We start from the raw sequence: 26,573 nt of genomic DNA on the forward strand, positions 1-26,573 counted from the left end.
AAGTGTTTGTCTTCAGCTCAAGTTCTGATCCCAGAGTCCCAAGATCGGGATCGAGCCCTGCATTGGGCTCCCTGCTCAGCAGGGAGTCTACTTCTCCCTCTAACCCTATCCCCTCATGCTCTCTCTCTCACATAAATAAATAAAATCTTTGTTAAAAAGCATGTTTACAGTAAATTGGCTTTCTGGTGTACAATTCTATGAATTTGAACACATGTCTGGATTCAGAGAAGCACCATCACCACCAAGATATGGACCAGTTCCATCGGCCCCCGCATCTCCCTCACACAGACCCATAGCCAAACCTCTCTTCCTCTCCTAACCCAAGGCAACCACTGATCTGTTCCCACATCCTTATCTTTTGTTGGTGGGGGGGCATTTCCAGAATGTCACATAAATGGAATTACACAGTAGCTATGTAAGTTTTAAGACAGGCTTCTTTCATGGCACAATACGTTTGAAATTCATTTATATTATTGCCTGTATCACTAGTTCCTTTTTCCTAAGAACTATTCTGTTGTATGGATGTAGTATAGTCTACAGTCAATTGTCTGTTGATCCATCACCCACTCAAGGTCATTGGGTGACTTCCAGTCTTTGGCAATTCCGAATAGGATTTCTATGAACATTTATGTTTAGGTTCTTACGTAGACATAAGTTTGCATTTCTCTAGGATAAATACCTGAGAACCGGATAGCTGCGTTGTGTGGTCAGTGTACCCTTAACTTTATAAGAAACTGCCTCACTGTTTTTTAGTACCATTTTGCACTCCTGTTAACTAGAACATGGGAGTTCTGGTTGCCCTGTCTTCTCCCCAGCATTTGGTATCGTCAGTTAAAAAAAAAAAATTATTAAATCCATCTAATAGGTATGTCATGCAACTCACTGTGGTTTTAATTTATATTTTTTAATGGCCAACAATGTTGAGCCCATTTTCATGTGCTTCTTTGCCATCTGTATATCTTGGGTGAAATGTCTAAATCTTTTGCTCTTTTTCAACGGGGTTATTTCCTTACAGTTGTGTTTCAAGAGTATTTTATATATTCTGGATACAGACACTTAGTCAGATATGTGATTTGTAAATATTTTATACCAGTATGTAGCTTACCTTTTTCATTCTCTTAACAGTGAGATTTACAGAATAAACGTTTTCAGTTTGAATGAAATCTAATTTACCTACGTCTATATATCTATATGTATATATTAAAAGGACCCATTACTCAGCCACTAAAAAGAAGGCAACCTTGCCATTGTGACACAGATGAACCTAGAAACAGTAAGTGAAAACGAGCCAGACAAAGACAAATACTACATGGTATCACGTATATACGGATTCTAAAAAACAGTTGGATTCATAGAAAAAGAAAGAGTAGAATGGTGATTTCCAGGGACCGAGGGGTGGGAAGCAGGGAAATGTTGTGTGAAAGCTACAAATTTAGTTCCATGATGAGTAAGTTCTAATGTACAATGTGGTGACTATACGTCATACTACATTGTATACTTCAAATGTGCTAAGCAGTTAGATCTTAAGCATTCTTCTTCTTCTTCTTCTTTTTTTTTTTTTTAAGGTCTTAACCATTCTTATCTCTATCTCTCTCTCTCTCTCTCTCTCTCACACACACACACACACACACACACACACACACACACACAAAAGTTCACTGTAAGGTGACTGTGTTAGTTTGACTCTGGTAAATATTTCACAGTGGATACATACATTGAATCATATTGTCCACTTCAAATATAATTGATTTTGTCACTTATATCTCAGTAAAACTGGAAAAAATCATAGAAAAATAACGCTATGATTTTGATAGTAATTGCACTAACCCTATGGGTCCATCTGGGGAGAACTGACATTGTCACTGTATTAAACCTTCTAACCAACAAAGCTAGCATATCTCTCCATTGATTTCACTCGTCATTAGTTTTTTTTCATAAGCCTTTTGTAGTTTTAGTTCTCAAATCTCATCTATGTTTTTATTAGCTTTGTACCTAGTAGTTTGTCTTTTTGGAGAGCTATTGTATAGTTTTAATTTTTCAGTTTCCAATCATTCATTGCTGGCACATAGAAAGATGATTTTTGTTGTCGATCTTATATTTTGTAACATTTCTACACTCATATCTAAACACTTATTGAGTCTATGAACTTTTTTGGTAGAGTCTTTGGGACCTTCTGTGCAGGTCCTTATGTCATCTGTAAGTAGGAATAGTTTTTATTTCTTTCCTTCCAGTTAAGATCTTTACTTCTTTTTCCAGTCTCATTGCACTGGCGCCCAGAAGGATGTTGAAAAGGAATGGAGGGTGTGCACAATCTTATGGGAAGAGCATTGAGACTTTCTTCATTCATTGTAATAGTAGCTTGGGTTTTTTAGACTTCCTTTTTCAGAGTCAGGAAGTTCCCTTCAATTACTAGTTTGCTGAGGGCTCTTTTTAAATCATAAATGGACACTGAATTTTATCAAATGCTTTTCCTGCATCCATGGATATGATGATATGGATTTGTCTCTTTAATTTATTAAGATGATAGATGATATCGATTGATATTTTTAAGAATGCTGAACCACCTTACATTGTTGGGATAAATTCCTATACTCTCATTTTACAGCCTTGTTGCAGTGGGACTTTACTATGGGAAGGCATTACTTCCATAAGAAGCTGATAAGACTAGAGTTTTAAAGAAAAGTACATACCTGATGCCATTTTCTCCTTTTTCTGGCTTCTGGTTAAGGCCATCCTTTACCTGAGAAAGAAAGCGTTTTCAAATCTAATCCATTAGAATAAATTTAGATGACCATTTCAGCACTTGAGAAAAAGAGCGATGTTGACATTTATCCTAGGAGCTAAGGGCGTATGATAACATTTGCAAAGCTCCATCCTTCAATCCCGATTCTCCTGAAGGTGAAATGAGTCTCTACAATTTTTGATGTTTGCTTTCTAGTGCTTCCACAGAACACGACTATTCAAGAATTGAGAACAAATCACCCAAGAGCTCCCTAATAAAATACACGACCAAGAAGTCTTAATTCCATACGGCAGTTTTCTAGATGGTCACAGAAGGTCACCTCACAGAACACCTCCCACTCCTCCACTCAGTTTAACTCTATTTCCACAGTTTCCTAATGTGTTCCGTGGCCCATCTAGATGCTGATATCTTGTCATGAAATATCTCACATGTATTTTTATTGCTTTTACCTGATGTTTTCACTATATTCTTTTCAGAGAGCGTTTTAACTTTCCAATTACCCAGTGTGATTTTTTAACCAATACAGTTTAAGATGTATGTAAAATTTTATCTCAAGAAGTTGCTAAGAATGCACCTATGTACTCTGTGTGACTTGCATGTTCTCACACACACCCACTACCATGACCCCAAATTCTTTTTTTTGGAGGGAGGGTGTGGGGGCCAGGCACAGGAAGAATCTTAAGCAGGCTCCACACCCAGCACGGAGTCCAACGCGGGGCTCGATCTCACAACCCTGAGATCACGACCCGAGTTGGAATCAAGAGTCGGACACTTTAATTGACTGAGCCACCCAGGCACCTCCCCCACAAAAGTTCTTTTTAAATTTTTAAATTAACTTTTAAATTAATATTAACCCTTCCCATCCACCAATGTTTTTTTCAAAGTCAAATGACTTGTATCCTCAAAGAAGGAAGAACTTGAGGACTAACTCTCACAATACTACCTGGGCTAAAGCAATGCCATACAACTGAAAGGCTCTATCACCAACATCACTCACAGTAAAGAATCAGCTGTAGGTGTCCAACGACTTACCACTTGGAAATTATTGGGGTCCCACACTAGAAGGGTGTGCCGATGGCCCTGCTCAAAGTTATAAGTCACCACATTGACTGGTGAACCAGGAGAAGAAATGTTTATACTTGTCAGTTTGTCTCCGGCAAAAGTCATGAAATCATTTGTCTGCATTGGGAGAGAAGGAGTCACAATTAATACCATAGAGTCTGGCTCTGCCTCAGTTCATGTTCACACGCATCAAAAAATGCCTTGTGAGAGCTGGCATCGGTTTGTCTCAGCACTGCCCCTCCCCCACCATGGACTCCATCATGACGTCTCCTGTTACGCAAGAATTAGGCTTTTTTGCACAGCACTTTACTTTTTGTTTCTTTTTCTGAAAATACATGTTCTGGAAATCATCTCTACCATGAGGCAGAGAACAGCATCAGGGATAAAGGAATAACCTGGAAGGAAATCAGTCCCGAGCTGCTTCAGGCACCAGAAGTCAAATTTTCTTTTTTCTATAAGATCGTCAGTTTCATAAACTCCAAGGGAGCAGCTCTCCACTGTGGCTGAACAGGAAGGAGACCAGGTAAATCCAAACCTCTGGGCTATTGGAATTTTCAGAGCTCTTCAGGTGATTCTAATGTGGAGTTCAGGTTAAAAACCTCTAATTCAGACCAGTGACCATCCAGATGAGGGCTTTCCAGCCTGGGCTGGGCTGACATTTGGGACGAGATAAGTCTAGGTTGTGGAACCGTGCTGTCAGCCTCCCTGGCTTCCTCCTTTTGAAATGCCAATAGCAGCAGGCTCTCCGTTGTGACACTGAAAACCGTCTCCAGAAATTGCCAGATGTCCCTGAGGCAGCCACATGGTAGAGAACCATGGACAGAGCCTTGCTATTTAAAGTGTGGTTCCACGCTCCAACCACGGCACCCCTCCCCTGAGAGCATGTTAAAAATGCAAAATTTTACATATTCCTCAGGTAACTCACATGCCCATTAAAGTCTGAGGCACACTGGTCTAGTGCGAAGCCCAAAGAGACCGAGATACTAAGGCAGTTCACTTCCATACTTGTAGGAATTACATAAAGATCAAGAAGATCAGTGTCTCCCAAGCCTATTATAACTCAGGTCAGAAGAGAAAAGAGAAAGTTGCATTTCTTTCTACTTACTTGACTCATCTGGGGAAGTGTCACTTGCATTCCAGGAAAAGATGCCGTCATCTTACTGTTCCCTATATTCAACACTTTAACTTGGACTTCAGTGGGCTTGGGGAAGACGGGGAGAGTTCTCTGAGCGAAACAAGAGAAAGCTGGCAGTGATGTCTTCCGTGCTGATTGACGATCAGCCTGGCCCCGTCACCAGCACCCCCACCCTCCAGCCGTGGAAAGCTGTCCCGGCCGAGAGACCAAACACCCCCTCGAGGCCTCCCATTGCTCGCCTCACGGCACCCAGAGGAAGATGTTTATACAGAACAGGGAAGTGATCCTGGAGAGGATGCCTTTGGTCCTAACACCTCCAGGCTGAAGGATGCCAGGAAAGGAAGCCTCCTATCTGAGGGTCAGAGCAAACACAACCCAAATGAGTGTGTTTCTTGCTGTAGCACCGGAGACCTGCTCTCCTGGGAGGCCAGCGTCGTCCCCTCTAACTCTGGGAGCCACGGCCACGGCCACAGCCTGACCGTGCCCTAAACCTCCTTTCACAAGTGCTCTATGCCTCTTGCCTCCATACATTTGTTCAGGGCTCCTGCCTTTTCCCCACGGCGCTCTCTCTCCAATCCCAGGGTCCCTAAAGCAACCTATTCTATTCTGTGCTAACGTCTATCCTAGTTTCACGATGCATTTTGCACAAAGCTAGCCCAGTTCAGGAGCAAACGAGTAAACCCACATGAGCAGGAGCCCCACGCGGAAGCCAACACGTGAAAACAACTCAAACGCCCACTGACAGACCAACAAAACGCTGTCCAACAGTAGACTAGGATTCCACTGTTAAAAAAAGGAGATTCTGACACCCGCTATGACATGGATGAACCTCAAGGAAATCTGACTCCGTGAAATCAGCCAATCCCAAGGGACGGGCACTCTACGAATCCACTTACGGGAAGTACCAGCAGCAAACTCGTGCAGACAGAAGGTAGAATGGGGAGTGCCGGGCTGGTGGGGGGTGGGGAGGGGAAGTGGGGCGTTGTTTTTCCAGGGGCCCCGAGTTTTTGTTTTGCAAGATGAAAAGTTTGCTGGGGATGAGTCACACAATAACGTGAACGCATTTAACACTACTGAATGTACACTGAGACGTGGGTCAGATGGTAAATTTTTGTTCCCTACATGTTATCACACCTAAAAATTTAAAAAGAAAAATTAGAGAGAAGGAAGGAAGAAGAGAGAAACAGAGAGAGACACACACGGAGACTGAGGGTAGGAGACAGAGAATGGAGAAGCGGAGAAGCAGGAGGAGGGAGTTTACCTCCTGTCTCACACACGACACCACACTCGCTTCTAGCCTGCTCTCACACGGAGGACACCAGGAATCTGGTTTAGTGCCACCGTGGATCTGGCAGACTGAAGTCTGGCGTGTGAACTAACATCACTAGAAACACGAGAATACAAAAGGCATCTTCCCGAAGACAGCTGAAACATTTCAAAAGGCTGCCTGTTTGGCAGGGATGACCCTCTCCCCAGACTTCCTAGGCGTTCAGAGTGTGAAAGAAGTTCTACAAACTCCAACTCCCATGACAAAAACCGTGTCCACAGAAACTCACCATGTAACTGTCATCTCCCTGCCCCTGCCAAGGCACACCCATCCGACCCTCCTCCCAGCTGCCCCGTCGCAGTGCAGAGCACCCACGGTGCTCGCTGCCTGGAGGGACCGTTTTGCCCCTGTGGTGTCTCCACATGGTCCCTAGCTCCAGGACCTCCCTGCCTTAGCCCCTGGCCTCCCTGCGGTCACGGAGAAAGACGCCTTCTGAATGCCCCACCCGACCTGCAGGAAAGGCCCCTGGGGAATCAGGGCAACTTACATCAATTTCCACCTGCACGATTGCCGCCACTACAAAAGCCATGGAAGCCAGGAACATTCCAACTGTCATCTTCTTCAAGGAGCTGGGAGACACGGGGAAGAATGACTCTCCGCCAGCCTCATACCCACGAGCGAACGATCACACTCCTTCCTCACCACCCACCCAAACAAAACTAGCTTCCCTAGGAAACAGCAAATGAAACTGTCTCATGCTCTCTTATTTATGATCAAGACGAAGAGGGGTAAAGGTAATATAGCCTCTAATTTGCATTTTTACATTTAATTTCTAGAAACAGGGGATACTTGGGATGATCGCTAACATGTCTATTGTCTACATACACGAAACACTTTAATTAGAGGATTTTCCGGCTGCCATTAATAGAACTTTCAGTTTAAGGGCAAATTTCCAGAAACATCAGCGCACCAGCCTCTAATTCAAATATAATTCTTTAAAAACCCCATCATCTAGGAGGTGTGGTGGGAGGGGGCATAATCTTTCCTCACCCCACCCCCAACCTGCCAGTCACCTACGTGAAATTGAGGCCACATTTTGCAATCAGAGGATAGACCACGGCATCCATGATGGGGACCATGATGACGATCAAGATGGCGTTCACGGTCTGCGGGGAGAGCGGAAATGAACCGTTAGCTGTGGTCTCAAAGGTGACTTTGAACTCAGAAGGCAACTTAAGTATTTTCTTCCTACCTGCATCTGATCCGGCTGAATTTCAATAGCTCCCTAAAAAGAGGGGGGACAAGTCTTACTGAGAGGTTCCCAGAGAGGATCAGCTGGGAGGGATGAGGAACATCATGACAGGAAAGGGGAAAAAGGGCGAAGGGATTGGAGTAAAGGAGCAGTGACCAGGAGAGGTAGAGAAGCTTGATACCCCAGACTTACAATTTTCCCATTCATGGCTGTTGCTTGCAGTGTCCACCTGGAGCCCTAAAAAACGAATACGTTCAATGCATCATTTGGGGGTGGGGGTTTAAACATTTTACAAGCCAAGGTTGAGACTTTTCCAGATCCAGAACGAAGTCTGGAGTGTTATGGGATTTAAATGTTTTTCCAACATCAAGTTTGTCTTCCAGCTGCACCGGAACACTGGGTAAAACCAAACCCATGGTGTTTCTGCTGCAGAAAGTAATATGACATCTAGTTGTCCCCCGCCCCCCAATGAAGAACCTACAAAGCGCTACTCTGAGATGCAGCTATCCTTAGGAAACACAAAGATGTCCATCTGAGACCTGTTGGAAAACATGACGTCACCCACAAGGTGGAGGAGGCCTCCGTTCAGTGGCATCACAGCTTCAAGAACATCATTATTGGGGCACCTGGGTGGCTCAGTGGGTTAAGCCTCTGTCTTCAGCTCAGGTCATGGTCTCAGGGTCCTGGGATCGAGCCCCGCATCAGGCTCTCTGCTCAGCGGGGAGCCTGCTTTCCCCTCTCTCTCTCTGCCTGCCTCTCTGCCTACTTCTAATCTGTCTATCAAATAAATAAATAAAATCTTTAAAAAAAAAAAAAGAACATCATTATTGCCTAAGGGCCATTTCTGACAGTCTAGGCTGTCCTCAGTGGAAATCCGTCCAGAGGGCAATGGATTTCAACCTGGGCAGCCTAGTTATGTTCAACCTATTTTGTATAAAGGGGACTCAGGTCTGTTCACATACACATGATTATTTCCACAGAGGACTGAACACATATGGGTTTCAGTATAATCTGTCAACTCCATTTAGAAGGCATCGTGGAAAGTCAGGAAATAGGCCACTGCTTGAATTCTTTTTTTTTTTTTTTAAAGTAATCTCTACACCCAACGTGGGGCTTGAATTCGGGACACTGAGATTAAGAATTGCATGCTCTACCCACTGAGCCACCCAGGCACCCCATACTTGAGTTCTTAACAGATGCCAGCCCTGGATCGCTTTATCCACAGTCTCTCATTTGATCACCACAGCCTAGTCACAGGTGATTAACCTTCCAGGAAGGTTATGGACTCCCCCTCGGCACACCACTAAAAGGCAATGAGTGTATTTCTAGTGCAGGTCTGATTCCAAGAGCTGGTTTCTACCCGACATGCAAATTTGCCTCCCTGTGCGTAAGATGCTAGTCTAAATCCCATACTTGCAAATAAGGAGATTGGTGTATTTGCTCAAAATTTTTCCAAGAGATGTTTTGCCCTTATAATAATCCTTCCTGGGGGCACCTGGGTGGCTCAGTTGATTAAACGACTGCCTTCGGCTCAGGGCCCGAGATGGAGCCTTGTGTCTGGCCCGCTGCTCGGTGGGAAGCCCTCTCCCTGCTCATGCACATTCTTTCTCTCTCTCATAAATAAATAATCTTTAAAAAATCCTTCCTGCACAATAAAACCTTATAAGTTTTTTTGAAGCTCCAGTTTCTAGAAGAAACAATATCTTATAACTTTGGTTATTGAGTACCGTGCATTGAGCTGTTTAACCCAAATCTGAGAAATTTCTACATCTGCTGGAGCAAGAGCAGGGCGACAAGGTGGTGAGCTGGGTTCCAGTTCCTTGCTCTGGTCAGAATGGCTTGGGCAGTCATCTCCAATTCTGGAAAGCACTGCTAGCTTACCTGTTCCATTTTAGCGCGAGAGGTACCAAGCCCCTCTCAGCTTAAATATTCTATGGATCCCATAAAAGGCAATATTGTACATCCTCTGAGCACATTGTGTCAGAAAAACTAATTCTTTATTCTTAGTTTAATGGGTAAGAGTCATACATACCTTGATCAAATCTTTCCTAGGTCTCCTGTACACACCTAATTTTCTCCATTGTTTTGCAACGGAAATGTGGATAGAACCATCTAGAATTTTTTGTTTTGTTTTGTTTTAAAGAAATTCAGTGTGGGGTGCTTGGGGGGGCTCAGCTGGTTAAGCATCTGACTCATGATTTTGGCTCAGGGCACGATCTCATGGGTTGAGGGACTGAGCCCCAGGTCAGGCCCCATGCCCAGCAGGGAGTCTGCTTGGAGCTCTCTCTTGACCTCTAACCCTTCCCTAACTTGCACGGGCACACGTGCGCACACGCACATACACACTCTATCTCTCTCAAATAAATCTTAAAAAAAAAAAAGGAGGGGCGCCTGGGTGGCTCAGTCAGTTAAGTGGCTCCCTTCAGCTCGGGTCATGATCCCAGGATCCTGGGATCGAGTCCCACATCGGGCTCCCTGTTCGGCAGAGAGCCTGCTTCTCCTTCTCCCTCTGTCTGCCACTCCGCCTACTTGTGCTCTCTATCTCTCTGTCAAATAAATAAATAAAATCTAAAAAAAAAAAAAAGGAAACTCAGTGTGATCTAAAAATAAATAAAGTATAAAAAAGAAACCAGATAGAATGGCCAAAATTAGCAAGACAGGAAACAACATGTGTTGGAGGGGATATGGAGAAAGGGGAACCCTCTTACACTGTTGGTGGGAATGCAAGTTGGTGCAGCTTCTTTGGAGAACAGTGTGGAGATTCCTCAAGAAATTAAAAATAGAGCTTCCCTATGACCCTGCAGTTGCACTACTGGGCATTTACCCCAAAGATACAGATGTCATGAAAAGAAGGGTCATCTGTACTCCAATGTTAATAGCAGCCATGGCCACGGTTGCCAAACTGTGGAAAGAACCAAGATGCCCTTCAACAGACAAATGGATAAGGAAGATGTGGTCCATATACACTATGGAGTATTATGCCTCCATCAGAAAGGATGAATACCCAAGTTTTGTATCAACATGGACGGGACTGGAAGAGATTATTCTGAGTGAAATAAGTCAAGCAGAGAGAGTCAATTGTCATATGGTTTCACTTATTTGTGGAGCATAACAAATAGCATGGAGGACAAGGGGAGTTAGAGAGGAGAAGGGAGTTGGGGGAAATTGGAAGGGGAGGTGAACCATGAGAGACTGTGGACTCTGAAAAACAATCTGAGGGGTTTGAAGTGGCGGGTTTGGGAGGTTGGGGGAACCAGGTGGTGGGTATTAGAGAGGGCACGGATTGCATGGAGCACTGGGTGTGGTGCAAAAATAATGAATACTGTTACGCTGAAAATAAATTTTAAAAAAATTTAAAAAAATTTTAAAAAACATAATACATTATTTATTAAGTATAAAATTTAAAAAATGAAATTCACAAAATAAAGAAACCAGAAGAGAACGTCTCTAGGAGCTAAACACTAGCTACTGCCCCATCTGTGGTAGCACGCACAGAACCTGGGCTAAATACAGACATTTGTACAGAAACACCACGTCACACTACCTGTTGGTCGAACAGGGCCCAGAACATTGGGAGCGGAATGTACAGGAACATCACCTTGGTGACCATCTTAATTTGAGAGATGAGCCGCTCCTGTTGATGAAGTGGGGAAAAGACAAATCAGCCACGACCTGTGTTGCCCACGGTGATCAGCCACGTTGTCTTAGGTTGGACCTACTTGCAACCAGAGCCAAGCTGGGAGGTGATTAATTGTTCCAAGGAAATCTACCCCAGATTTTTTTTTTTTTTTGAGAAAACCCCAAACTCTTCAGCTTTTTAAAAATGCTTAGAAGGCCTTTTACTAGAAGTTAAATGTACTTCCAAGAAATGAAAACCCCACCCTCCACCGACTCTTCTGTTTTCAAACTAGTTGGGTGATCACAGTCACATATAATTAATGACAGATTACACCAAATGAAAAACTATGAAAAGATAACATGGTTTCCAGAGAAATTCTACCTGTTGTTTATCAAGCTCTGCTCCAAATTTAAAAACATTCTTGCGTAGTCTTATTTAAAACCCTAATCGAGTTTACAAGGCTACAGCTGCAGCTGATAATTCTGTGCATGTGGCCTGAGTCACAGGAATGCTGGCCTCCTGGAGGGGGACCCGGGGCCACCACGGCAGGGCTGACCACTTACATCGTATTTCTCTCGAGCCCAGTCCAGCCAGTGCTCCCTCTTGGGAAACTCCTTACTCCGGTGCCTAAACCTGTTTTTGAGGGCAAACTGAAGGAAGGAAGAGAAATCAAATTTCAAAACAGAACCAACTTCTTTACCAGGAAAACGTATTCAGGGAAAACTGTGTTCCCGAGAAAAGACGGATATAAAATTGTATAGGTTAGTGTAACGATGACACAAAAAGGCATAACCTGCATTTATTTCTAATCTCTTCCTAACTATGAGACTCCGAGTGAGGTAAACAAAGTCACACTGTTGCCACTTTACTCTCCACGCCCTCTGGAGAGGAGCGTTCAGTGGAAATATCACGTGTGCCATTTGTGATTTTAGTTTTCCGGTAGCCGCCGTATGAAAAAGATACACAGATACACCTGAAACTGATATACTACAGTGCCACAACCACACGAGAATTAGGGACACCTGGGTGGCTCAGTCTGTTAAGCATCTGCCTTTGGCTCAGGTCATGATCTCAGGGTCCTAAGATCACTCTCAAATAAGTAAGTAAGTAAATAAGTAAATAAAATCTCTCATTCTCACTCTCTCAAATAAATAAAATCTTAAAAAAAAAAACTGTACCAGACTTAAAATAATTAAAATAAAAATATATATAAGTGTAAAAAAGTAACAGGGAAACAGGTGAAATTAATTTTAAATATGTTCGGTTATTTAACCCAATAAACCCCAAATATGATCTTAATAGGTAATAAATTAACAGTAATGGTAAATCAATCATAAAATAATTATGGAAACAATTATTAATCCTACCAAATATTGAAATTAATGAGAATTTCTACATTATTTTTTTCATTTCAAGTCTTCAAAATCCAAGGTATATCTTACACTTTTGGAACATCTCAATGTGGATGCTCAATTTTTATCAGAAATGTTAGATTTGGGTTTACTTTTCATAAAATTTCTGTCTTGAAATGTCAATTTATATACCTAAGCTGTTCCAAAGATACTTAATTCCACTCACTGAGTGGAACATTGGTTTTAAAATTTAAGACTGAGAACCCATTATCCAGAAATAAATTTATATGAAGTTACATAAGTTAGATTAATTTGAATGAAATGCAACTTAAAACTCAGTTTCTGGTTGCACTTGCCACATTTCAAACGTGGGACAGCCACACGTGGCTGGTGGCTACCAGTCTGAGGACGCAGGTCCACCATACAGGCAGCAAGAGAAAGCGATGCCCCAGGTGGCTGGGGACACACGTGTGACCGCCGGGCAGGGACTCAAAGCGACAGGCTGATCTGAGAACACCGGTTCTTGTGACTCTAAATAGCTTCACGCTGTTCTTTCATTGTTTAAGTTGTCAAGTCCTTGTTAAGGAAGGACTTGGAGAGAGAATTGGTAAGATCTGCTTTTAGCTTAGGAAAAAACATCTGTAGTGGGAATTGATCTCATGTGAGGGGAAAGCACAGGAGGAATAGCGGCCAGAGGAGGGAGGTTTGCCGACCTTGACAGGATACATTGATTTCACAACGTAACGTACACATGCATAATTTAATGCAATAAAGCCAAGTAAAGGGCTAATAAAGGGCTAAAATTATTTTAAGGCTGTCTTTTCACCCAAGATTGTCCACACATGTGTGTGTGTGTGTGTTTTTTTAATAGATAAGTGATACATTTCCCCTGATTCCACAATGGTCTGTATATTTTAAAAATGGAGACTATAGCTGCGCCTGGGTGGCTCAGTCGTTAAGTGTTGGCCTTCGGCTCAGGTTATGATTCCCAGGGTCCTGGGATCGAGCCCCGCATCGGGCTCTCTGCTCAGCGGGAAGCCTGCTTCCCCCTCTCCCATTCCCCCTGCTTGTGTTCCCTCTCTCACTGTGTCTCTTTCTGTCAAACAAATAAAATCTTTTTTTAAAAATGGAGACTATATAGGGAGGAAAGTTATTTGATTCCTTTTTAGAAAGATTCCCTACACTCAACATTTATTTTCTGCCTTTAAGTATGCCTGTATGGACATATACCACATAGATGCACACAGAAGAAACCATATCCTGCCTGTTCCTGTCACCAGTCTGAAAACAAGGCTTCTGATGGCTACGTAAGATGGACAGATGCACTATGAGTTTAGCACTGTTCTTCTGTTTCCAGCAATTTGGTGTTATGAATTTTTGCTGTTATAAATATTAGAGTGGTAATCTTTATATGTGAATATGTTCATTTTGTGTTCATTTTTTAAATATTTTATTGATTTATTTGTCAGAGAGAGAGAGCACAAGCAGGGGAGAGGGAGAAGCAGACTCCCCACTGAGCAGGGAGCCCAACGTAGGACTCGATCCCAGGACCCTGGGTTTACGACCTGAGCCAAAGGCAGATGCTTAAAGAACTGAGCCCCCCAGGTGCCCCCATTTAGTGTGTTCATTTAAAAACTTATTTTCTTTGCCTTAATTCCTGAGAGTAGCATGGCTGACACTTTACATACTTCAGATCCATGACACACAGCATGAAGCCATGACTCCCACCTTCGGCTTCACGCCTTCCTGATCGACATCAGCCAGGGACTGCCGGTTTGATCGCCGAGAGTCGCTCTGCTTTGCCTTCTTTGACCACCCATCTAACTGAACAGTTCAAAATCCCTTTCTATCCCTCCCTGTTTGAGTTCCATTTGTGTCCTTTTCTGTTTGGTGAGTTTTATAAGAAACTTCAGCTTATTGCAACAACTAAATGTCTTCAAGAGAGAGAGCTACCAAAATACTTACACCAATGCACTTGACAACCTTAGCCATGACATTACCCTGGGGTTGAAACTTCTTGTACATTCCACTGCCAATGACAAACACAACTGGGGAGGAAAAGAAGACCTGTTAACAAGGCATTGGACAGAACTCCCTGGGACCTAGAAGATGTGCTTTTATTTGAGTTATAACCTTGTTTTGGATATACTGAGATTACTCACAGAACGGGCTTGCCTACCTATCTCCCTGATTAGAAAGTGCTTTGGGTCCTAACATTCACTGGAGTTTCCGAGTGATGTTGTATTTGTGTTCTTATACACAGACACTGAAGCTTATTACTACTAAAACATACTCTTTGATACTAGAATGACTCAGACGGATTAAATGAAAATTTACCTAATGCCAACTGAATACTGTGTTTGGCCTAGAACAGTAGTTTTTGAAATCCTCTCCATCTCCTTATGCAGCATCAGAGAGGAGAAGGTGTATATGAGCCTTTTAGGGGAGTGGGGGCACTGTTTGGAATTATGGAAGAAAACAGGCACAGGAAAGGGAGAAATATTGAGCTCTGGCACAGGTGCACGGCTAAAGGGAGATGGCTATGAGCTGGGCAAACAGGGTTAAAGTGGGACACTCAGCGCTCTTAAAAACTAAAAAATATCAGAGAAAAGTACAACCCAACCGACTGAGCCACCCAGGCGTCCCCTCTGGTGGAAACACTTTTGAGACGATACTTTATGGAAATCTAGACACTCGCTGGAAGTGTTTAAGCAGGAATTGGACCAGGCTGCCTGCTCTCGGGCAAGCTGGAGATGAGCACACGTGGATGAAAACAAATGCTTTCGGCCACCAGGTCGTCGAGTCTAGAGGAGTCCATCACTTCTACCTTAAGTCTGCCTAAATAGTGTCAAACCTTCCGGTGCCCAGCTCAAGCGATCCCGGTTCCTGTAGACCCTTTTCTTACCCTGTTCCCTCTGAAACAATACGCTAGCTCTACTTTGATTCTCAGAGCACAGGAATTCTTAGTACGATTTGTCCCATGACCTTCCACAAATTGGTTGCAATAATTAACGGGAGGGTCTGACCTGATCATAGGATTGTATTGATTCAACTAATTTCTACTTACTCAGAGACACGGCCATGAGAGCCGCAGGAACCCCAAAGGCCAGTGGGTAACATGCTTGTTTACTGTGAATTCCACACTGTTGAACTGAGGAGAAATTACAAGATTAAAATCCATCATAGCACTGGCAATGCTCATATGATTACCTTTTTAAAAATCCCTACCTGGTTACTACATATTGTTTTCACTTAATGTTCTAGACACATCCATCTGCCTCATTGATTTCATTGCCCACTGAGCCAAACAGCTTTGGAGTAAAAAGAGTAGGAGCTGAACACAGCTTCTCATCTTAGACCCGAAATGGATGCTGGTATTGGCCAAGCCAAAATCAGTGGGAACCCTTAAGTGGATTTGCTTAGTTAGGGAGATAGAAGTGACCAGGATACAGTAACTTACGATAGGGCACTCGGTAAATAAAAACCAAAAGTACCCTGGGAAATCAAGATTGTGTGTTCCTGAATTCATGCTAATTGGAAAGCAATTAGATGGCCCAGGGTGGAGGTCAATAAACTTTTCTGTGACAAGCCAGGTAGTAAATATTTTAGACTTTGTGGATGATTTAGTCTTTGTTTCAACTACCCAACCCTGACTTTATAGGATGAAAGCAGCCATAGACAATAGACAAAGGGATGGTCTAGTCCAGATTTCCGGATCTGGGCCCTTGGCCATAGTTTGCTAACCCCTGACTGCAGATTTATTTTAGCTCTGAGATCCTAGGGCCGGTAGGAGGAAAATACAGACTTTGGAAGGAGCAAGAGAGATTATTGGGAATTCCTTCCATGGAACGGAGCCTCCGGGAGTAATCTGATCCAAAAGGGGTTTGACTCTGTCTTTGACTAGCTGCTTTACAGTTCCGGAGAGAAAGAAGTTAACTCGTAGAAACTTGAGAGTCACGCAAATGTTTCTCGTTCATAGCTGTACAAATGATCCCAGCTCGTGGCAATGCAAAAGGGTTAAGAGTATCGGTCTCCGTCAGGCAAATGCTTATTTGGGCTGACTGTGGCAGTATTCCAGTTTCCTCCTTAATTAATAAGCCATATAAAATCTTAGCACCTGCTTTCGTATTTGTATGAGAGCCACGACTTTACCTTTTCAATGATCCTTCCACACATTCTGCGATTCAGACATGCATAGTATGTATTCTAGTGGAAAGGAGAGGCAGGGGAGGGGAGGGGAGGGAACATAATGCAAGAATACAAGCTAGTAAATGTTTATACACAACAAGCTAGAATGGGGTTTAAGTGTTATCTTCAAATTACTACTCCATGCAGAAATACACAAATCCCCATAAAATGTTTTCCTTCATCGTGTAATCTGTTTTGCATGGTGTCTACCAGGGGGTTGTCCGGGGCCAGTCTGTCCCTGATACTCCCTCCTTCCATGTGGGAAATTCACAAACTCTCGGTGGTGCGTCAGCCAGCACAAAAATGTGCGAGCTGTTGATAGCTGCTGTCTCATTCTCTTTCCTGGGCAGTTCTTTTAGAAATAGCTGAGATGAGAGGAACACAAAGAATAAAATTTTGCCCATTAAATTCTTCCTAGCTCACTGAACGTCACCGGGAGCAAAGCTTGAAAAGCAAAAATGTCACCTATGACCCATCCAGGTGAGGTTTCCAAACTGCACCTCTTGTCTCATCCTTGACCGTGAACAAAGACTTTGCATTAACAATCATTTAGAAAAATTGATTGCTATCCTTGGGATGTTTTAGGTTCTTCACTGGTCCTTGGGATCAGGGGGTCAATAAAGGTCAGAAAAGACAAGAAGCTCATCTTCTGAATTTCCAAAGTGAACAGCGTGATGCCCACAGCGGAAGTGTAACAGGAGAAGAGGAACAAAACAAACACACGGAACAAGGACTTAAGCTTTCCACCTGACTTTCTCTCCATAATTAAAAAGAGAAAAACAGAAGTCCTCTTCAGATATATATATATTTTTTACCTCTGAGGATGGGAGTGATGATAGTAGAAAGCAAGCTTCCAGCATTAATGGCCAAATAAAAGATGGAAAAGAATCTGTTTCTTTGTTTTTCCTGTAATAAGAAGGGAAAAAGTTACAATATGACTCTGGTTATGTATCAATGGATAAAATGTAATTGATGATCTGTCTTCACTTCTAACTTAGTTTTGGTCAGTATTCTACTTTCAAATGTCCTTGAAAAGAATCAAATGGAGAACAGACTTTGTGTCAGGAGAATGTGACTCCTGGACGTTTGTAACTCATTTATGTAGTTTCTGTGAAGGCATGTGATCTTACCTGGCCCTCTTCAAACTGATCTCCACCAAATGCAGAAACACAGGGCTTTATTCCTCCCGTCCCCAGAGCTATCAGGGCCAGGCCAATCATGGACAGTGCCCTAGGGGAAGGAGAGGGGTTATTGCAGAAATGTAAGACTCTTTTTTTTTTTTCTTTTAATGGTAGGCTCCATACCCAGTGTGGAACCCAGTGTGGGACTCAAACTCACAACCCTGAGAGCAAGACCCTGAGCTGAGATCCAGAGTCAGATGCTTAACTGACTGAGCCACCCAGGTGCCCCAGAAATATGAGATTCTTAAAAGCAAGAGCCTCTCTCTCCTTTAATGTCCCTCAGAAGACCAAGCACAGTGGTTTTGGGGTTCTTGGCCCTGATTTCCAATGTAGGGAGGGAGTTCCCCACACCACCAGCAAGCACTTCTCAGACACCAGTCCTACAATTCAACTCTATTCTGACACTGTCTACTCAGATAGTGGGTAGCCTCCGAAGGTAAAGGGCTCGGTCCTATAAGACTATCCCCCCCACACACATCAGGCACCTGGGTGGCTCAGTGGGTTGGGGCCTCTGCCTTCGGTTCAGGTCATGATCCCAGGTCCTGGGATCAGGCCCCATGTCGAGCTTTCTGCTCGGCAGGGAGCCTGCATCCTCCTCTCTCTCTCTGCCTGCTTCTCTGCCTACTTGTGATCTCTGTCTGTCAAATAAATAAATAAAATCTTAAAAAAAAAAAAAAAAAAGACTGCCCTCCCCCCAATAAGCCCCATCAGGTACCAGGTGCAAACCTAGGTGGTCTTACAATTCAACTCCATTGAATTCTGACTTCTGACTGATGGATAAGGCTTGGAGGTTCCAAAGACCCTGTCCTAGAACTTCAGATGCCACTCACAAGTCCAGGTTGTCACTTGTACTTCTCACCTACTGGCTACAAATCGGTGATTCACACGACCTCCTCCTAGGGTTCAAGGAATTTGTTGGAGCTGCTCACAGAGCTCAGGAAATACTTTACTTCCTAGATCACTGGTTTATTAGGAAAGGACAGAACTTGGGAACACCCAACTGGAAGAGATGCACAGGGCAGGGTAGATGGGAAGGGGGACAGGGCTGCCATGCCCCCTCCAGGGCGCTCCTGCCCTGTACCTGAACTTGCTCACCAATCTGAAATCTCTCCCTACCTAGTCCTATGGTTTTTATGGAGGCTTCATTACATAGACATGATTGATTAAATCACTGGCCACTGGATATTAATTCAATGTCCAGCCCCTCTTCTCCTCCATGGAGGCTGGGGAGTGGTGTACGCGTGGATGAAAGCTCCAATCCTCTAATCATATAATTGGTTCTTTATTTTTTCTAGAATGTAATGCTTTTATTTTATTTTATTATTTTTTTAAGTGTTCCAAAATTCATTGTTTATACACCACACCCAGCGCTCCATGCAATACGTGCCTTCCATAATACCGACCGCCAGTTGGGTGAACCTGGTGGTAGGTACATAATTGGTTCTTTAAAAAGAAAAAACATTATTTATTTGAGAGAGAGAGCGAGGAGGGATAGAGAGAGAGAGAGAATATCTCACTCAGACTAGCAGACTCCACACTGAGCCCAGAGCCAACGCAAGGTTCAATCCCAGGACCCTGAGATCATGACCTGAATGGAAACCAAGAGCCAGACTCTTGGGGTGCCTGGGTGGCTCAGCTGGTTAAGCAGCTGCCCTTGGCTCAGGTCATGATCTCGGGGTCCTGGGATCGAGCCCTGCATTGAGATCTCTGCTCAGCAGGGAGCCTGCTTCTCCCTCTCCCTCTGCCTGCCACCCTGCCTGCTTATGCTCTCTCTCTATCTCTCTGTCAAATAAATAAATAAAATCTTAAAAAAAAAAAAAAAAAAAAGAGCCAGCCTCTTAACTGACTGAGCCACCCAGGCACCCCTCATGTGATTGGTTCTTTGGGCAGCCAGCCCCCATCCTTAGGTGGGGACCAAAAGTTACCTCATTAACATAACAAGAGACACTTTGTCCCTCTCCTCACTTAGTGAATCCCAAGGGATTTATTTATTTGTTTATTTTTAAAGATTTTATTTATTTATTTGACACAAAGAGAGAGAGATCACAAGTAGGCAGAGAGGCAGGCAGAGAGAGGGGGGGAGGAAGGTTCCCTGCTGAGCAGAGAGCCCGATGCGGGACTCGATCCCAGACCCTGAGATTATGACCTGAGCCAAAGGAAAAGACTTATCCCACTGAGCCACCCAGGCGCCCCGCCAAGGGTCTTAGGAGGTCTGTGCCCCAAGCAGGGAAGACCAAATATATATTTTTATGATAAATCACAGTCTCACAGTAGTTAAACAGAAAAGGGGCTCAATCTGTTTGAGGATTGAGTCTTGAAGGTGAATGAAAGTTGAATTCATGGGTCTTCATGTTAGTACCATTACCTACTATTTAGGAAATGCAGAGCAATAGCTTGAATACTGAGCAAGTCTTTATGTATGGGATTCTTCTGTAGCCTTATCATTCTCACTAAAAGAACGGCTAAGTAAAATATTTAAGCACTGTTTCTGGTACAATCATAATAGACTCATAATAGTCATTAGAAGACATTGGGGAAGAAAAAAAAAGAAGACATTGGGAAACACGACTTAATTACAAAGCAGAATATCAGGTAATATAGATGAGTTTAATTTGTTTACAGAGTACAGAAGACAGGAAAGAAGTAGAGCATAAGATTTATGACTATAATTTTTACAGTAATAAAAGGGATTATTTATAGTAACAGAAGAGATTAAGGGTTAGTTACTTTTTTAAAAAGATTTTATTTACTTATTTGAGAGACAGAGTCAAGCAGGCAGAGTAGCAGAAGGAGAGTGAGAATCAGACTCCCTGCTGAGCAGGAAGCCCAATTCGGGGCTTGATCCCAGGACCCAGGATCATGACCTGAGTCGAAGCCAGACACTTAACCAACTGAACCACTCAGGCACCCCAAGTGTTAGTTACTTTAATTTGCATTTTCTAAGCTATCTGTAAGTATCTTACCTCCTGTATTGAAAAAGAAAAAAATCACGCCTGGGTGGCTCAGTGGGTTAAAGCCTCTGTCTTCTGCTCAGGTCATGATCTCAGGGTCCTGGGATTGAGCTCCACATCAGGCTCTCTGCTCAGTGGGGAGCCTGTTTCTTTCTCTCTCTCTCTTTCCCTGCCTGCCTCTCTGCTTATTTGTGATCTCTGTCTCTCAAATAAATAAAATCTTAAAAAAAAAAAGACTTTTTAAAAAAAAAGAATTTACTACCCCTCATTTTATCATTTTTTGTTGGATTTATAGTATGTGCTACAAATTACAGGTTTTATAAGTATTTATTCCATACCTTCCTGTTTGCAAATATGGCTTTAAAATGCTAAGAAATATTTCATGGAACAGAGAAAGTCAAGAAAGATACTGCACATAGAAAGGAACCTTGAAAATACCATGCTTGTCTACTTGAATTAATTGAAGGATTTCTTTCCTTTGCCTTTTAATAGAATTTGTGCTCCGTGCTGTCACTCCAAGCATTCTTTTTTATTTCGTGTTTTTCTTCTTCTTTGTTTCCTTCACTTCAAGCATTTTAAATGACAACCAAAACCAACCAATTGGATGTGATACTCCCTGTGCTCTTGTGAGAGTTGTAGACATGCCATAATTCTAACTCCATGAAATACACCCAGTAGCTAAGCTTTCTTGAACACTTCTTACTTGCCAGGCCACGTGTAGGCGCTCACCATGACGACAAGTGTCCCACATGAGGTAGGCAGCAGTAAAAACAAGAAGACCTGAGCACAGAGGTTAAGAAATTTGCTCAAGGTAACACAGCTAGTAAAAGGCACAGTCAGCATTTGAACCCACTTAGCCTGGCTCCAAAGTCCCTGTTCTTAATTGATATTATAGAAGAGAAAGTGGAGGCACGAGGAAGATGGGCTGCCCAGAACTTGCGGCTCCTCTGTGGGTAACTGGGCATTAGATGTTGGAAGTCTGAGCTGCCCACGTGGGCATGGAGCCACTCCCTTCCACCAACACAGTGCCCTGTGGGCACCACGGGTGTTGTCACGAGGGACCCGGTCTAAACAGTAATCTGATTGACTAACAACAAACCAGAAGTGTAGGAATTGCAGAGACTAATTTGAATTTCAGTGACTACTTTCTCAACCCATAAGATGGTTTAGTCATGGATCAAGGAACTGAGGCACAAGAACCGGAAGCAAAATAAATCCTTATAAGTTGTCTACTGGGCCAGACTACAGTGATGGGAAATTAATCTCCCAGAGGAGCATTTGTCAGTAGCCCTTTCTATTAAGAACTCAGAACAACAGGGCTGGACCAAATACTTACAAAACAAATTGCTGAAAAATAAGCAGAAGTTTGGTACGAGAAGACAACCAAAGGTACAGAGTCTTGAGGAAACCTGGCACAATTAGGGATCCAGGTTCATGGGAGATATGTCCCTCTAGGGAAGATCAAGATTAACCCAAGTATTCCGTACGCTGACCATGTCTCACGTTGAGATGGACCCGAGACAGCAAGCCATCAAGCGAGCCATGACCCTGGACAACTTTGAGGATAGTGACATTTGAAGACCCAACTCTTAGTCAACTAAACAGCTTTCTCTCTGCTCATGAGGGAGGAAAGACCTCCTTACTCTTATGGTGAAGTTCAAGGAAAAAGACCAAACACTCGAGCACGAAGGAAGCCACCAGTGGCCGGGTGGGGTAGGGCAACAAATAATGTCAACTCACACATGCACAGAAAGGTTGTCGGGGATTCCATCATGGTTGAAGTCTGTGAGGTCATTAATTGAGCTCACTGCGGTGACCGCCTGTCCAATGGTGTAGACAATGGAGAGTGACACAATCGTCCTGTGTTGAAATGGGTTAAGAGAATCCAAGTTAGTGGTGCAAGACCCGTCCACTTCCTCTTCTCCCACAGAAAGTCCTCCTGCTTCCAAACACAAGAGCCCAGTCATGCGTATGCTCGTTGCTCAAACCTGAGTCAGGCTGGTAACTCTCGGAAAAGCAGGCTGCTGGACGATCTGTCGCTCAGCCGGTGAGAGTCCAGCAACATTGGTTAGAGCCAGGGGAAGGGGAAAAGGTCTGTTTCATCTTTGGACTACTTGAAAAACACAATGATTTCTTCTACCTGACTACTGAAATGAGAACATCTACGATTAAACAGTAAGAGAGACTTACCTTGTGCCTGGTAACAATGTTTGGCCTGGAGTGGGCCATGGGCTATTTTTGTACTGTATTGAATTCTCCGTGAATTTGGCCCAGAAGAGCCTCCACTGCCTCGCTCATTAAGTCCTAGGGACTTCTCGGTAACTATCTATTGGGTACACTCACGGAGCTGTTCCTACAGATCTGGGTGAGCACCCCATGTCCTCTCTGCCCAGTGAGCCATGTGAGCCTTCCAGTAGCAAGCATATACATCGGGGAACCTCCATGTTCTCTAGACCTTAATTCCGTGCCTCACACATGATTAATGATGGATAGTATCCCTGCTACTATTTCAAGGGGAGACAAAGATGTTATCATTGTTTGGAGGAGGGGAAAAACTCACCAGCATTACCTGCATTCTCACTGTTCAATGCCAGGCACTGTACTAGACTCTGGGGATAGGATCTGAGCAAAACACAGCCTAGCAGCTCTCCTAAGAGTTTGATATGCCTTAATTCTTTGTTCCCACCATCCATCATTCCAAACCACAAAGCTTATCATTCCTTTTGGGCTTATTCCTTCACAACGAAGCTAGAAATACTCACTTGAACTTTCCCAGCCAGGAGTCAGCGATCAACGCGCCCAGAATCGGCGTCAGGTAGCACAGAGCCACAAACGTGTGGTAGATGGCCGTGGACAGATTATCATCCCATCCGATGAACCGTCTGAAGTACAGAATCAGGAGGGCTTTTGGCAGAGGGCAAGGGGAGTAGGAGGGAGACAAAGTTAGGAGCTGTGGTAACTCAGGCTCTTCGCTCAAGGGGAGATGGGTGAAAATCGTTACCTCGCATTCCATAGTAGGAAAATCTTTCACAGAACTCATTGACCACGATGAAGAAGATGCTCAAGGGATAGCCAAAGCAACCCTGATAAAAGGAAATGGTGTAAGATTGAAACATGCTCCTCACTGGGCCACGGTCACAGACAAAGCTAACGGCATGAAAAGTAGTTGATGGGTATTTAGTAACTTGGCACTGACTAACCAGAAGTGGATCTAGAACTCAGAAATTTTTATGCCCTCACACGCCACACAGAGACAACAGTGAAATACAGCATCTAGTTTTCTCGTTCGTTCGAGAAGGACTAAACATTAGCATTTCCTCAAGAGAAGAAATTTCACACACAAACTCAAGACTGTTCCCACACCGATTCACGCGGATGACAGACATCTGGGAAGTGAAGGGAGCACAGCTGTGAACTTACACGAGCAGAATGGACTGGAATTTGCCAAATGAAGCTATGCAGAGAAGAAGAAAAAGGATACTCACCCGACACTTGGACATCCCTGAAAGAAAACCAAAACACCACTATTAGGTAATTAAAATATTTTTGCTAAGGCCGCGCTCAGACTCTGACTTCTCAGGCAGACGGATGTGCTGTCCAGACCCTTCCAGCTCTCTCTGGCGAGTGGGGCCTGGCATCGGATTTTCTTTTAATTAGCTCTGCAGGCCATTCTCGTTGTGGTCAGACTTGAAAGTCAGAGGCTTCGAGAATGGTGCCAAAGCCATTTCCTCCTTGAAACACTTCAGAGGCTGCTCATTGGCCACAGGATGAAATCCAAACCTTTTTCCATGCCTTTCATGATCTCACGCGGTCAGTGGGGTTTGGTGGGGATTCAGGGAGGGAAATATGAAATGCCACGGGGGCCTAACACAGCGAGGATCCGACCAGCTTTCCCCTTACCTGGGACGGCCTTCCTTCTAGCCCCTTCCGCACGCAGACAGGCCTCCTGCCCTTCTCAGCTCTGTTTGCTGAGCACGTGGGGCGCCCGCCCAGAGTCCTTAATGCACAAGACCGAATGTAACTCCTGGGTCAGCCCTGGCCCCTTCCTATCCTTGTCGTCCACCTGGCCACAGAGGACCTTCACAGAGCCCTGTCTGCCTCCCTGGGCTCCCAGAGCTCAGTGGTTTACATCTTTGGCTCCCCTCTAGGGGTATCCACCTCCCCACCCCCGATGTCTTTTCTAGTGCCCACCACAGAGCAGGGCCTTATTGTCAGAAGAAGAAATTGGAAGAGCAGGAAGGGAAAAAAACGTGAGCTTCCAAGTGAGCCAGTGCAAACCCAGCGTTGTTGACTCGACCTTCTAGATCCTAGGCGTACCCATCATGCCCACCGGCCCAGCCCCTGCTCTGGTCTCGCCTGAAATTTGATGACAGCTGTCCCATACCCTGTCTCAAGGCAGCTCCCTGCCCCAGAGCAAGGTCCTGTAGCTACCCGTGCCTGTCACAGAGCCCCTCCCCGGATCCTAGAATCCTTTGTTTGGGGGGACGCTTGAGCGCTCCCTGCCTCTGTTATGCATCAGTGACCCCACGGAAGGGTCCTCAAACTTCGGTGGGCCCCAGAACCACCGGGGGGCCTGTGAGAGTAGGTTGCTGAATCCCACACTCTCAGCAGATGACTCTGAGGTAGGGGGGACGGCCCCTGGAGTCTAGCATGTGTCACAAGTCCCACAGGGGATGTCCCCGCTGGTTCAGAGACACCCCCCACTCTGGAGAACCACCCACAGGCTGCGATGTTGCCTGACTGATGCGCAGAAGTCGGCTTTATTACCTCCCCCGCCCCGAGCCCCACAGAGACACCCCGAGCCTGCCGCCCCGAGCAGGAAGCCAATATAGAAGCTGGCCCGTCGCCTCACATTCTCGTTATGGGCCCGCCCTGAGCCCCAGCCCACATGAAACAAAACCGCAACTCTGCCTGAGGAACCCTGCGCTTGGCCCAGACCCCGGCGGTGGTCTGGGCCCCCAGCCACCCCCCTCGTGGGCCGGGGCCTGGTTCCTGATTCTGGTCGCCCTGCACTGTGGGCACCGGCACTTCCCCAGCTCTGCGTGGCCCCTGGCCTCACGTCACAAGGTCTTGCTTTTGCCCTCTCGAGAACAGTGGTGCTCCTTCAGTCCCTGTCCTAAGGCGAGGAAGAACTTGTCCTGGGCTCCTGGGGCGCCAGGCCCCACTCCTGCCATTTATAAAGTTCTGGAAGGAGATTCTTTGACACGGAGAGCCTGGTTGTCTCCCCAGTCAGACTTCCTTGTGGGCAGGAGCCACTTGAAGTGGTGGCAGGTGAAGTGCGTGAACTTGAGGGGGATGTGTGGCTGACTCACACTCGTGTGGCTTTCCAGCTGTGACCGGGGACGAGCCCAGCTTCCTTCCAGATAGCCCTCTTGTCAGAGGCAGACAACACCATGGCCCTCACAGGACCGGTGTAACAGTTCCGAGTGTGAAGCCCCCAGCCCAGGCCTGGTGCCTCACTCAGGAAGATGCTGCTACCTCAGAGTCCTCAGCGCCCCACAGGTCGGAAATCGAGTGTTTGTTGAATGAGTAAGTATTGCAGAGGCTCAGTCATATCTGTCATGGCGTCCCACGTTCGGATCCTGGCTCCCGCCTCCTTCTGCCTGTGAGGCCGCCCCACTGCATGTCGTCCCTGCGATCCCCACAGGCTTTGGCCAGTGAGGAGCCCTGGTGGGTGAGCAGAGGGGTCAGGTGTTCCTTTCCCTGCCTCCTCCCCAGAAATCACCTCAGACGGCTGCACCCTCAAGACACAGTTGCAGCTCCTCTGAAGTAGGCCTTCCTCACACAGCCCTCTTTCCAGGCTCTGGTCACAGATTTGAACCA

General features: G+C 44.8%; 1 protein-coding gene across 1 annotated transcript in view; it reads right to left on the reverse strand.

Moving 5' to 3' along the window:
- Nucleotides 1-26,573, reverse strand: part of SLC15A1 (solute carrier family 15 member 1) — a 49,741-nt gene that overhangs the window by 10,397 nt on the left and 12,771 nt on the right. Inside the window, exons 2-18 of the mRNA XM_059378325.1 lie at nucleotides 24,236-24,252; nucleotides 23,752-23,833; nucleotides 23,513-23,654; nucleotides 22,491-22,610; nucleotides 17,749-17,848; nucleotides 17,434-17,524; nucleotides 15,498-15,581; nucleotides 14,396-14,478; nucleotides 11,642-11,728; nucleotides 11,004-11,093; nucleotides 7,652-7,696; nucleotides 7,460-7,492; nucleotides 7,285-7,373; nucleotides 6,755-6,836; nucleotides 4,911-5,030; nucleotides 3,776-3,922; nucleotides 2,691-2,740 (exon numbers count right to left, since the gene is read on the reverse strand). Of these exons, the coding sequence (XP_059234308.1) occupies nucleotides 2,691-2,740; nucleotides 3,776-3,922; nucleotides 4,911-5,030; nucleotides 6,755-6,836; nucleotides 7,285-7,373; nucleotides 7,460-7,492; nucleotides 7,652-7,696; nucleotides 11,004-11,093; nucleotides 11,642-11,728; nucleotides 14,396-14,478; nucleotides 15,498-15,581; nucleotides 17,434-17,524; nucleotides 17,749-17,848; nucleotides 22,491-22,610; nucleotides 23,513-23,654; nucleotides 23,752-23,833; nucleotides 24,236-24,252 (1,462 nt within the window). The remainder of the gene's footprint in view (nucleotides 1-2,690; nucleotides 2,741-3,775; nucleotides 3,923-4,910; nucleotides 5,031-6,754; nucleotides 6,837-7,284; nucleotides 7,374-7,459; nucleotides 7,493-7,651; nucleotides 7,697-11,003; nucleotides 11,094-11,641; nucleotides 11,729-14,395; nucleotides 14,479-15,497; nucleotides 15,582-17,433; nucleotides 17,525-17,748; nucleotides 17,849-22,490; nucleotides 22,611-23,512; nucleotides 23,655-23,751; nucleotides 23,834-24,235; nucleotides 24,253-26,573) is intronic.

This window comes from Mustela nigripes, chromosome 15, assembly GCF_022355385.1.
Source record: "Mustela nigripes isolate SB6536 chromosome 15, MUSNIG.SB6536, whole genome shotgun sequence".
Taxonomy (NCBI): domain Eukaryota; kingdom Metazoa; phylum Chordata; class Mammalia; order Carnivora; family Mustelidae; genus Mustela; species Mustela nigripes.